We start from the raw sequence: 12,694 nt of genomic DNA, 5'->3' as shown, positions 1-12,694 counted from the left end.
TAGATAGATAGATAGATAGATAGATAGATAGATAGATAGATAGATAGATAGATAGATAGATAGATAGATAGATAGACCTTCATGTATTTCTGCTTTCCAAACTGCATTGTCTTTATAATATTTTAGATATGCTCATCATGTAGGCAAATTTTCTGCTAATAATTTACTGAATAAATAAACACTGAACAAATCTACAGAGATTAATACCAGTGTTGTTTCTGTTAATTAAGATTATTTTTCACTCACAGCTAATGAAAAAAAAATTGCTGTAAGTGTAAATTAAATTAACCAATTAAGATTTGAATATTACATCAGACGAATAATAATAATTAAAAAAATAAAAAGAGAATTTTGAGCTTAAGGAAAAGCCATACCTGTACTGCTTAAAGATTTTTATCAATCAAGTTTCATTGGACCAAATTTCCTAATCTAATTATTGGTTTCAAACATGAAAAGTGCGATTCAGGGATGTTTTCTGTTTTTAATGCTTGTTTTATTGTAAAGAACATTTCCTGGTTTAATCCTGAGTGAATGTATTAGTTTGCAATAAGGTCAATTATTTTGCATCCCTTTTTATTTGATAATATTCTTGAAAATCCCAAAACATTTTTTGATGACATCCCTTTTGTATTTTTTTCTTACTCCAGTCATTGTGTTGATGCTTTTTATTTCTACCTGAGGCTACAGTCTGCCCACCATGGGACTGGGAGGGGCCCTCATTTCCACTAGAACCGCCTCTGGTTCCCACTGTAAATCAGTAATTAAACCGAAGTATCTGAAGATGGCTTCAGATGGTCACTTATCTTTTTTTTGGACTGAATGAAGTCAGAACCGGAGTAAAGACATTTCCCACATGTCCGCATGTGACCGTCCACTGTCCGTCCTTCCAGCCCGCAGGCTCTGGTTCCGGACGGTTTAGTCGGATAGTCGGGGTTTATCTCTGGACTTTGGAGCTGATCATGACAGCAGCAGCGTGCTGAAGTGCGTCCAGCTGCCGGACTCCACGATGGATTTCCACGATCTCTGTTCTTTTGAATCTTTCCAGCAATGCTGCGATCAATACGGCTACGGGGGGAACTTCCGGGACGTGGTGGAGCAGGAGTTCCGAAGGTCCAAAGGTAGAGAGACGGTTCGGCGCGCTGATCGGAGGACAGCTGGATCCAACTATAACAGGCCTGTTTTCTCTGTAACAAACAGGAGTTACATATCTGGATCATGCTGCAGCCACTCTGTACCCGGAGTCTCTGCTCAGAAACTACTTCCGGGACATTTCCACGAATCTGTACGGTGAGAAAAGTCAGAAAGTGACATTTTTGTGTTTTTTGTTTCATTCGGCACCAGAATTCAGGTCATTAGTTAATAGTGCCACCATCAGGATGGGGAATGACCCAGAGGACCTGCAGGTCTATCGCTCACCATGTCCGTTTCAACAGAACCGAACTATTTGTACAGTGTAAGAATTCTACGGAAGATAATTAGGACCAAAAACGTCAGAATTCAGATTTTAATCCCAGAATTCTTAAAATGTTGACTTTTTCAGAGTTTTGACATTAAAGTCTGAAATCTGACTTTTCCTTTTCAAGCTTTTTGTCATTGTCTCTTCATATATGAAGAACTGTTTCATTCAACAATAAATAAATAAACAAATAAATATTACTTACCAATAAACACTCCAATAAAAAATCATTCTCATGAAATAAAAACAAAAATATATTTAGAAAGTTTAGTTGGAAACTTTTCCCATCAATCACATTTACTTTATTCATTTCAGGATTGCTTCATGTCTTATATCTTGTTATTTTTTCTATTTATTTGTTTATTTCATAACAATAATTAATTTGTGACACTTTAACCCACTTCACAGAGAAAACTCCAGCCTCATTTAATGCTACAGTATGTAACTTTTAAAAATATATATTTTTTGTTTACACATTTGTTGAAACTGTCACTAGGTTGTGAGATCATGGTGTGACACAGATAATCTGTGAAAACATCAAGCTTTGCTGCCTTATTCCAGTGCTAAATAAAAACAACCAATCAGAGCCAGGAGGCGGGTCTTAGCGCTGCCAATCAAGCCTATGTACGCACTGCTCCCTTACCTCCTTTGCTCTTTGCTACAAGTACAGCCTGTTGTGAATGCTAAAGCTGTTAGCTAAGGCCAGTGAACAGTTTGCCTGTAACTGAAGGTTGTTTCTCCACCATTAGCACATTTAGCAGCACGTTCACAAGGATGATTGACAGTGCTAAGGTCCTTCTCCTTCTCTGATTGGTTGTTTTTGGTGGCACATTTCTTCAGACAGCTGCAGCAGCTCAGGAGGTGGGGGAAATAGATTTTTACAAAGATTATCTGTCTCATATTGTGCTACAGTTACAGTTTTAACAAAAAAATTACATACTGCAGCTTTAGTGGATTTAAACCTGAAGTACATAAAATAGTTCTACAAAATAAGTATCACAAAATAAGCCACTAGTATGAACTGAAATAAATACAAAAATGAATTCTAAAATTCAGCCTGTCCTTTACAGCAACATAATTCTTGAAAGGTTTTTGGCCTTTTTCCCTTCAGGAAACCCCCACAGCCACAGTCCCAGCAGCAGCTTGACACACGACACCGTGGAGCGGGTCAGAGACAGGTAGCGCCTCGCCGTGTAACACAGGAGCTTTGGGATACTCCGGTCCAAAGGACTAAAAACTGACTGTCTTCTTGCAGAGTTTTGCAGCATTTCAACACCACCTCTAAAGAATACTCGGTGATCTTCACTTCTGGCTGCACAGCTGCTCTCAAGTTGGTGGCTGAGAGCTTTCCCTGGAGCTCCGGGGCTAAGAGGGAAGCTGGCAGTTTCTTCTGCTATCTCACCGACAGCCACACGTCTGTTGTTGGCATGAGAGGACGGACTGCACCCCTGGGGGTCGTTGCCCTTCCCGTTGCACCGGAGGAGCTGACAACCAGGTCAAAGGACAGAGTTCAGGGAGAAGATGCTTCCTGCCAAACGCCGCACCTTTTCTGCTATCCGGCGCAGAGCAACTTCTCAGGGAGGAAGTATCCTCTCAGCCATGTGAGAGGCATCCAGGCGAGACGCCTCTACCCGGCGTGCGACCTGCCAGGCCGCTGGTTCGTGCTGCTTGATGCAGCTTCGCATGTCGGCTGTTCCCCTCTAAGCCTTCAGGACTGCCCCGCTGATTTCATTCCCATTTCCTTCTACAAGATATTCGGCTTCCCAACGGGTCTGGGGGCTCTTCTTGTCCATAACGACGCAGCAGGCATACTAAAAAAGTCTTATTTTGGAGGAGGCACAGCAGCAGCTTACCTTTCTGGAGAGGATTATTATGTGCAGGTGGAAAACATTTCTGACAGGTGAAGTGCTGCAGCCAGTAAAACTGTAGTTAGGCCTGTCGCAATATACAATAAATCACTTAATCACATAATAAATTAAAACAAGCTCAATAATTTCTATTTGCATGATTTATTGTTTTTCTGTTTTATCTCTTTCTACCAAAATTGGATAAGAAAAGTCTTCAGTCTGGTCTTTTTTGTAGGACAACTTTGTTTTAATGTGGAATATTTAAAATGTTTTCCAGGTTCAGAGTTAAATATTCTTTGGAGTTTTTGAGAATGTGTTCTTGCATTTTTATCCCTTTACCATTATAATGAAAATTTTCTCAAAACACCAATATTATCATTTATTCCAATAATAAATGCAATTATCATCCAGTAACCTTTGTTACCCTGCCAGGCCTACTTGTAATACGTTTCATTTCTCTGATAAAGATTTGAAGATGGCACTGTCTCCTTCCTGGACATCATTGCTTTAAACCATGCCTTTGAATCTCTTTACAGGATAACAGGTTACACTTGTTATTTTTTAATATCAGAATCATAATGCATTCAGTTTATTCCTGATGGGAACCTGAAACTGTTATCGTCTTTATCTGTTTTCGCCTGCAGGGAGCATGCACAACATCCAGCAGCACACTTTTGGCTTGGCACGCTACACTTACATGCTGCTCTCAAGTCTTTGCCATGGCAACGGTAGACCGGTGGCGCAGATATACACCGAGGGCCAGTTTGAGAGTCCAATCACTCAGGGAGCAATTCTGAACTTTAACCTCCTGGATTCAAGTGGACAGATAATTGGGTACTCACAGGTACATGTGATTGAAGGGATTCATTTCATATTTTAATTGCTTAATTAATGCGTGTTTATGCATCTCTGGGAAAAACTACAGCAGTCCTCTCTCTTTGCTGCTAGGTGGACAGAATGGCCAGTCTGTACAATATTCATGTGAGAACTGGTTGTTTCTGCAACACGGGGGCCTGCCAGGCCTTCCTCAGCATCTCCAACCAGCAGATGAAGAGAAACCTGCAGGTAGGAAGAACAAACGTTTTCACACCCCTTCAGCTTTTTTATTTTTTAGCATTTTACTGAAAATGCTAAAATATGATAAGACAAAGTAGCACAGAATTGTGAACTAAAAGAAAATGATACATTTCCCCTCCAACCCAAATCAAATAACTCTTTGACTGGGCCATTCTAACACCTGGAAATAGGTTGTTTTAAGGTAGAGCCATAATGTTTTTCCTCTTGGACTAACTGGTTATTTCCTGTGTTTGTTTCTGCTCTGGGGGTCCAACACAGTGCCACCCAGAGACTTTAAATCTGCAAGATATTGATTGACACCTCATATAAAGTCTCTACAAAATCCATGGAAAGCTGTAAAAACGACTCCAACTTCCTGTTTTTTCTCTCTTTTGAGGAGAGAAAGGATGAGAAAGTGCTTTATAATAATTTCACAAGTATTAACTCTTCCAAGTAGAAATAAAATCATTTCAGTGTCACACATGGTTTGTGACGCTTTAAGGTATTTCATAATTAAATCCTGAGAGATGTGCCCCAAAGAACAGAAACTAAACTCTGTCAAATTCTGTTAACAATCCACTGGGATTGGGCTTGTTTTTATTTTTGCCTCAGAAAATAATCTGGTTCAAGCCTTAAAATATCACTTTGAATAAAAAGCCAGGCTGTGAACTACTTTAACCTGATAAAAAGATACTGTAAAGCTGAAAAATGTAACTTATTCAAAAGGTTTAGCACACTTTAACCTCAACGCTCCATCAAATAGTTACTGGAAGATTACTGCCTCCGTGTTAGTCTTTTCTGGGGTAAAATTCCATCATCAATCAAATCAAAGCAGTTTTTATCTACCAAATTACATCAATCATGCTTCTAGTTTTTTGCAATTCCACAGTCGCAGATATTCACGCAAAATCAACAGACCACCACACTTTTTTGCGCTAATTTAATTTTGAGTTTATTCCACAAAACATTTTCAAAAATATTTGTTTTGTTGACTAATTCCCATCTGCAGGTGGCAGTATTTCTTACTTCTACTACTACTGCCTCAGCTTTAGATGTCCAGCTATAGTTTGTGATCAACACAGCGAATAAAAACAGTCACATTTACAGCCATGTATAAGTGCAAATATCGCATAATTTCTTTATTTATTTCTAAATTGGCTCCACAAAATCTGTGATTTTAATTGCTAAAAGTCACAAAACTAATCAAAATTCTTAAAGGATTGATCAATGTGAAAAGATGTTCAATATTATTTAACTTTAAGAAGTACTTACCAAAAACTTATCAGTACATTCGGCCACAGCCAACCCTTGAGAACATTCCTGATCTTGGCCCAAAATAAGTTACATAAATGAGTGTGACACCACTGCTTTGAGACAATCTAAAGGTAATGTAAACAGTTTGTGTCCAGCATGTGTGGCGTCTGCAGACCTGATTGTTTGTTGCAGTCTGTAAACCCCAATAAAAACGTTTAAGTTTTTGGTTTCAATGTAACAAAATGTGAAAAAGTTTGAAGGATAGAAATTCTTTTGTTGCATGAAAATGACAAAAGGTGAATGTTTGCTGAAATGAAGCATGTGGGTTTTTGTTTTATTTTACTCTACAAGGCAGGTCATGTCTGCGGGGACAACATGGACTTGGTGGACGGCCAGCCGACCGGATCCGTCCGTGTGTCCTTCGGCTACATGTCCACCTTCGAAGACTGTCAAAAGTTCCTAAAGTTTGTTGCTGAGTGCTTTGTGGAGAAACCCGTCACAGTAGACCAAGTCAGGCTGCAGAAGCTGAAAACAGCTGGGCCGCCATCAGAGGAATCCAATCCACACCCTTCAGTTGAAAGTTCTAATGGACAAGTCCACCAAGGAGCTGAGAAGAAATCCGCAGAAGCGTCTTGTAAAGGATTTGGACATGGAGGCTCAAAACGCTCCGGGGAGGCTTACACTCTGACCAACATCTATATATACCCCGTCAAATCCTGCGGCGCATACGAGGTTGGAGCTCATAACTCAACGCATTCCTTCTTGTCTTTGTGTGGTTCTCTGGATGTGATTGGACTGTGTGCTGTTCTTGGTGCAGGTGCAGGACTGGCCGGTGGGGCCGCTGGGTTTGCTGTACGACAGAGGCTGGATGGTGGTAAACCACAACGGCGTGTGTCTGAGTCAGAAGAGAGAGACGCGTTTATGCCTCATTCGTCCACAAGTCCACCTCGCTGCAAACAAATTGTTCCTGCAGGCATCGGGTCAGAGAGTCTCTGCTCGTCTCACTGAAAATAATTCACTGCCTAACAAGGAAAGTCACAATCAGGCGAATTTTCCTGTAAGAGGATTTTCCCTCTGCTCCCTCTCTGCCCTGCAGGGATGGAGACGGTGTCCGTCTCCCTGGAAGACGACGTTGGGCGGCACGCAGACTCTCGTTTGTGTCACAGTAAAGTTTGCGGTGACAGGTGAAAACACATCAACATTTTTCTCTTCTCTCAGTGCTGCCTTGTTTTTGTTTTTGTTTTCTTGTCTGGGCCTCCTTCTCTCTGCTTCTTAGAAAAGTCTTGTTGCCCACGACTTTTTATAGCCAAACAAACAATAAGAAGGAGATATTAATCTCCTCTGACATATCCCCACATGACATGTCACCATAAAAAAAAAGAAGAAGAAGAAGGAACGCTATTTATTCACCGACTCTTGGATTAGATGTCGCAGCAAATAGCAGGAAGCATGAAGCTCTGAAGAAATGCCTCCTGGACATCCTGAAAATAATCCTCTCCTGTCTCGCAGGGTGGAGACGATGGACTGCGGAGACGAGGCTGCATCCTGGCTTTCAGACTTCCTGGGACAGCCGTGCCGCCTGATAAGACAACGTCCTGATTACACACGAGAAATGAAGAAGAAGCCAGCCGACGGTAGCTACAGCAAAAATATCCATCCAGTATCTAAACCCGCTTATCCGGGTTGAGGGGGGGGGCTGGTTTCTTTGTCCAGGTCCATCACAGGACCACATGCAGACACACAGGACAAACTACCAGCACACACTCAGATAGAGCAGCTTAGGCAGACCAGACAAGCCAACAGTCATGTATGAAAATAAACCATACATGGGGACAGGGCCGGTCCAAGCCTTTTTGGGTCCCCAAGCAGATTTTGATTATTAACCAACATGTCATCACTATTTATAAGCTACTCTATGTGTGTAACATACCTTCTATAATTAGCATAGTTTTAAATTAGCTTACATCATACCAGTGTTATTAAGGCTGTTGATTTTCACCTTAGAAAAGCAGCAAACTTGAAAAAAATATATTTTGAATTTGAAAGGCAGACTGGTATTTAAGAGTACCATGTTATTTTAAAATCAGCTGATAAATTTACAGTTAACAAGTTTGATATTTTATATTTCTCCAACAGTGGCAGCAGCCAACAACAGGAAGGTATTGACCTATTATTTGTGTAACAACTATAAAAAATAATATTGAATTTTTTGTGTGTCATAGCCCTCAGCATTATTTAATGCTATTGTATTTATTTGAGTCAAACTAGATATAACACAGCTCAGTAATTTAATAATTTGTCACAAAAATACACTACCAACTTCATTTGTAAGATTTCCTTCAGTTTTTAGGGCCGAGTTATTTCCACACTTTTGAAAGTTTGTAATTTTTTCACATTTTGTCTTGTTACAAACACAAACTGGACTGAGATTTTATGTGCAAAACCAGAACAAAGTAGTGCATAACTGTAACATGCAAAGGAGGTAGTGGAAACGATTCAACCTTTATCCCAAATAATCAGTAAGAATTCAACAATTGCATTTTTCTGGCCGATTTCTATGTCTGACAGTTGCTAAATGTAAGGGTAACTTTGTGGTATTACTTGAGTTTTGGATCATTTTTTCTCAGATATCTGATATCAAAATAGTTAAAGTACGTCTCCACTTTGCATTGCTTTGGTGTGAACTGCTTTGGCATCACTGACACATTTTCTCTTAGCAAAATAAAATAAAGACACAAATCAAGTGAAGATGAGAAAATGAATAAAACGTTTAACCTAGGCTCAAATAAGATTTTAAAAAATTATATGTTCAGGATACCAACTTCATAAGGAAGTTAGATTTTTATCACAAAACCGCAAACAGGGTCAACATTACATTTAATCACATTTTCATGTCTACTGACAATTGTCATCTTTGACTAGAATTTATGCATTTATGTAAAATGAAACATCCTTAAAATAACAATAAGAATAAGAAGAATATATTTTTATTTGTATTGCAATTTTTAAAAGAACTCAGACACTTCACAGGAATCAAACAAAAATTATCAAATGAAAACACTTGATATTACAAAACACAGGATAAGTTTAAATATTACACACATTTATTAATAATAATAATAATAATACATTTATTACCTGCCAGGGTCACACTGTAGCACACTGGTTTGCATTCATGTATTGTTGCAGCTCTTAATAACTGAGTAAAGCTTTACTGAAATTGAAACTGCTTAAACTTTGGGGTATTTGTGGTATTTATAGCATAAATTGCTCAGTAGCTTGGAGGTGCAATCAAACAAACCCAGATGATAAAATCAATACCTCCATGTTTTCAATTACAAAACAATCTGGTGTTTTCTGTAGATTTAAATGCATCTTTAGAGATCAGTAGTTTTTCTTTGAGTCCTTCGCTGTTCCAGCTTTATAATTTCAGTTTTTGTGTTGAGGGACTGAATAACAAAACCAACCATGACTATAAAAGGTGTTTTGTTTTTATTGCCTCATAACTTTATCTGTGTTCCTGTGTGACTATTAAACCCACTACTGTTCCCCAAATAAACAAGACTTCTGTTGATCCCTCTTCTTCAAATGTTCGTAGATTATGCCCATTCTATTGATTATCATCCTTTTGTCTGGAAACACCACATTTTACTTTCTCTCCAGTTTTCAGCTGATATCCTAACCCCTGTGGACCGTTACGATTATCGTCAAGGATCCACTAAAGTAAAATATTTTCAAGGGCTCTTGCCTTCTCTGATTGTTATTATTAAGAGACAATAACTCTGAAAGAAAATAGTCAAACAAAAGGATACAGACTGAGAATTAAATAGGTCATGTTATCCTTTTGGGTTAGGAACTTTCATTTGGTGGATTAAATGCTTCTTGTTTTATGTAAAACTTCTTCAAGGTTACAAAGGAGAGAAAAAATCAATGCTAAAAGCTGCAGTTCTCCACAGGAAGCTCCTGACCTGCGTGAACCGCCTCTCTGCAGCGCCTTTCAGCTTGATTGACTCTGTTATGCCTCAGACTTAGAGTCAAATACAAAAAATTCTCAATTTACATGTCAACAAAATACAATAATCACCAGGTGAATAATAGATATTTTGGCTCCTGATAAAATTACAGATTTTTAAGACTTTGGAAATTCACCATGATAAATCATTTCTAGGTTTGCACAATATATCGGCTTTAACATCGGTATCAGACGATTTTTTTAAACATGCTGGTATCGCTGCCATAGTTGAAACTAAGCACCAATGATTATTTACATCTTGTTGCTGTTTGCCGCATAATATTTGTTTGTTTAATTTCTAATGCAATGCATTGATTATTGAAATAATCGTCGATTAATTTAGAAACCGAGAGGTTTGTTTATTTTTCAGTTGAATTGTACAGAAAATTATTTATTATAGTTCGTAAAACCTGAAGTTTGAACAAAAGTTTTGAGTGAAAATGGTAGAATTGTGGAGGAGTTTTATAACTTCTTACATTTCTTGCATCTGTTTTAAACTTTTCACACCCTAATTGTGTGAAAAACCTAAAAGAAATAAACGTAAGATGGCTTTTTTCCCATCAAGAGTTAATGAACTGAACCCTAGGAGTTTTTCTTTAGGAGCTTATAGAGAGTAGAGAGCGGATATTCTGAAATCATTGCCTCTGCCGCAAGTCTTTTTCCAGCTTAACCTTAAAGAAATCGAATATTTCTTCCACCCTTCATTTACCCACAATGCAATAGATACATCCTTTTCGCTGATCCTCCATTACTGGTACAGACCCGTGTCTTTCGTCATTTGTAATCCAGGCTTTCTTTTCAGTGTTTTGTCTTCACACTCGGCGTGAGATAGTCGGGATGGCGTCATCTGGGCGATCCGCTCGGCTTTAACTCACCAAACTTTCCTGTTTTCACAAGTTGAGACGTTCATCCCCCAGGAGAAAAATCCTCAGCATTTATGTCTGCATTGGGCCGCTGTTTGGGTTGTTGTAGATTAAGAAAGATGGCTGCACATTAAAGAGATTGTTTTCGCCTTTATTTCACTTAATTATTCATTTGAAACACATGTAAAGAACCTGAATTGTCCTTTCATGTTTTCTTGAAAAAGTGTTTTTACCCTCGGATCTTGTTCAGATTTACTCACCTCATATTTACAAACTTTTATTTATTTATTGTTGTTTATCTCAATAGGAAGTGGAAACGTGATTTTTGAAATGTTTTACAAATGACAAAATCTGAAAAGTGTGGCAGCCAGCCTTCCTGTGCCGAGTACATCACAGTTACAGACCCACCTTGTGCTGCAGGTTCTACTTGACTAAACAGAAAGTGTCGTAAATTGTGTTAATCTTGCCACAAACTCTCATTTAGGTCAATATCTGGGCTTTGACTGGGCCATTCTAATATGCTTTTATCTGAATGGCTGTAGCTCTGGCTGCATGTTTGGATTTTGTTGTGTTGCGCTGTTACACTGCAGTCTGTTGTGAATGCTAAGGCTAGTTAGCATGGCCACCAGTGATGACGGATAAATGGTTTTCCTGTAACGGTTAAGTTGTTTCTCTGCCATAAGCACATTTTGCAGAAAGTACATGAGGTTTATTGACAGCGTGGTAAATTTCTTCAGACAGCAGTAGCAGCTCAGGGGGGAAGTGGAAATCAATATTTTCACAGATTTGTCTCATTGTCTCATAACAAACAAATTTTAACAAATACATGAAACATATTTTGTTACATAAATCAGCTTTGAAGAACCAAGTTGTTTCTGTCCAGTCTGTGTGCTTTTTTCTTTTTTCTCGTATTTTATTTTTTTGCATGGAGATTTTGGAAAGGGGAAAATATAGCAAATATTTCTAAAGTAGAACCACAAAGTCTGTGATTTTGATACAAAAACAATCTCAAAATCCTGGAAATTATGCATTATCTTTTTTGGTTGTAATGTGACAAAATGTGAAAAAATAGCACTGTAGCTGAAAGGGAAACATATTCATGACAGATGTTTCTGTCTCACTCATAATTGCCTTTCATATTATATTTTCCCAGTCAACATTTGATCAGCATTGATGAATTTACTCAAATCACTTTTTTATCCACTAATCAGCATAGGACTTAATTTTTACGATTTCTCTGTGGAAGGAGTTCGCAGAAACTGTAAATGAGAATGTTTTTCCTGAAATGAAACAAATCTTCGGGGTAATATAAAGTCTTTCTTCTCTAGCTGCAGACTCCCCGCTCCTCTCCCTGGTGAACGAAGCTCAGTATCTCATGATCAACCGTGCCAGCGTGGCGCTCATTCAGGATCTAATGAGCAGCAGGTTGGAACACACAACACTTTATTCATCGCTCCGGGACGCATTGACGTCCGCACATTTACATTACAGTGGCTCTTTTGATGCAGCGCGGGGAAAAATAGCATGTAATTTCCACACACGCTCCCCTCCGCAGGCAGGACGGCTGTGAGGGCCATCAGCTCCTCGACACGCAGAGCGTCATCAGCCGCTTCCGCGCCAATTTAGTCATCGCTGGAGCAGAACCCTTTGAGGAGGATAATTGGTCACACTTGATTATTGGCGACACACGGTTCATGGTGAGCAGAGGGGACATTTTCCAGAACACCTGGTGGAAGCAGGAGTGAAATTAATTCTCTGTGTGGTCAACCAAAAGGTCGCAGGTCGCTGCGGGAGGTGCCAGATGATTGGAGTAGACCAGGACACGGGGACCAAAACCAAAGAGCCGCTCATCAGCCTGTCTGCCTACCGGACTGGGAAGGTGGGTTCAAAACAGAACCACAGTCACCTCCGCGCCGTTTATTGGTTTTATTGAGCAAGTGCTTGAAAATATTGTCTAATAAGTTTATTTTTGTGAACTGTAGGTGACCTTTGGTGTGTATCTGAGTCACCAGGATCCTGAAGGCTCTGCCGGAGCTAACGTCCTCTCTGTTGGGTCTCTCATCCAGGCCGAGCCGCACAATTGTTGAACTGATTGTCTGTAACAGCCTCTGTTTATTCCACACTGCAAAAACACAAAATCCTACAAAGAATTTTCTGTCGACTTTCTAGTTCAAATATCTCAGCACACTTGAAAGAAGACAAAACT

General features: G+C 39.2%; 1 protein-coding gene across 1 annotated transcript; it reads left to right on the top strand.

Moving 5' to 3' along the window:
* The first annotated feature begins 2 nt into the window (after positions 1–2).
* On the top strand, positions 3–12,682 carry mocos (molybdenum cofactor sulfurase). The gene is made up of 15 exons (XM_005795273.2): positions 3–1,118; positions 1,198–1,287; positions 2,568–2,634; positions 2,712–3,356; positions 3,771–3,847; positions 3,948–4,147; positions 4,252–4,368; positions 5,965–6,345; positions 6,431–6,593; positions 6,710–6,797; positions 7,123–7,247; positions 11,817–11,913; positions 12,044–12,185; positions 12,263–12,367; positions 12,471–12,682. Exons 1-15 carry the CDS (start codon positions 1,007–1,009, stop codon positions 12,573–12,575), a joined length of 2,514 nt encoding a protein of 837 aa, XP_005795330.1. The 5' UTR covers positions 3–1,006; the 3' UTR covers positions 12,576–12,682.
* Positions 12,683–12,694: the final 12 nt, after the last annotated feature.

Source organism: Xiphophorus maculatus, chromosome 22 (genome assembly GCF_002775205.1).
Source record: "Xiphophorus maculatus strain JP 163 A chromosome 22, X_maculatus-5.0-male, whole genome shotgun sequence".
In the NCBI taxonomy this organism is placed as follows: domain Eukaryota; kingdom Metazoa; phylum Chordata; class Actinopteri; order Cyprinodontiformes; family Poeciliidae; genus Xiphophorus; species Xiphophorus maculatus.
This window is presented reverse-complemented; position numbering and strand designations above follow the sequence as displayed.

Excerpts from the sequence above, each read along its gene's own strand:
- mocos (XM_005795273.2), top strand. The coding sequence starts at position 1,007 with ATGGATTTCCACGATCTCTGTTCTTTTGAATCTTTCCAGCAATGCTGC. Across the intron at positions 2,635-2,711 it reads GTGGAGCGGGTCAGAGACAG|AGTTTTGCAGCATTTCAACA; the intron begins GTAGCGCCTCGC and ends GTCTTCTTGCAG. Across the intron at positions 3,357-3,770 it reads GTGGAAAACATTTCTGACAG|ATTTGAAGATGGCACTGTCT; the intron begins GTGAAGTGCTGC and ends TCTCTGATAAAG.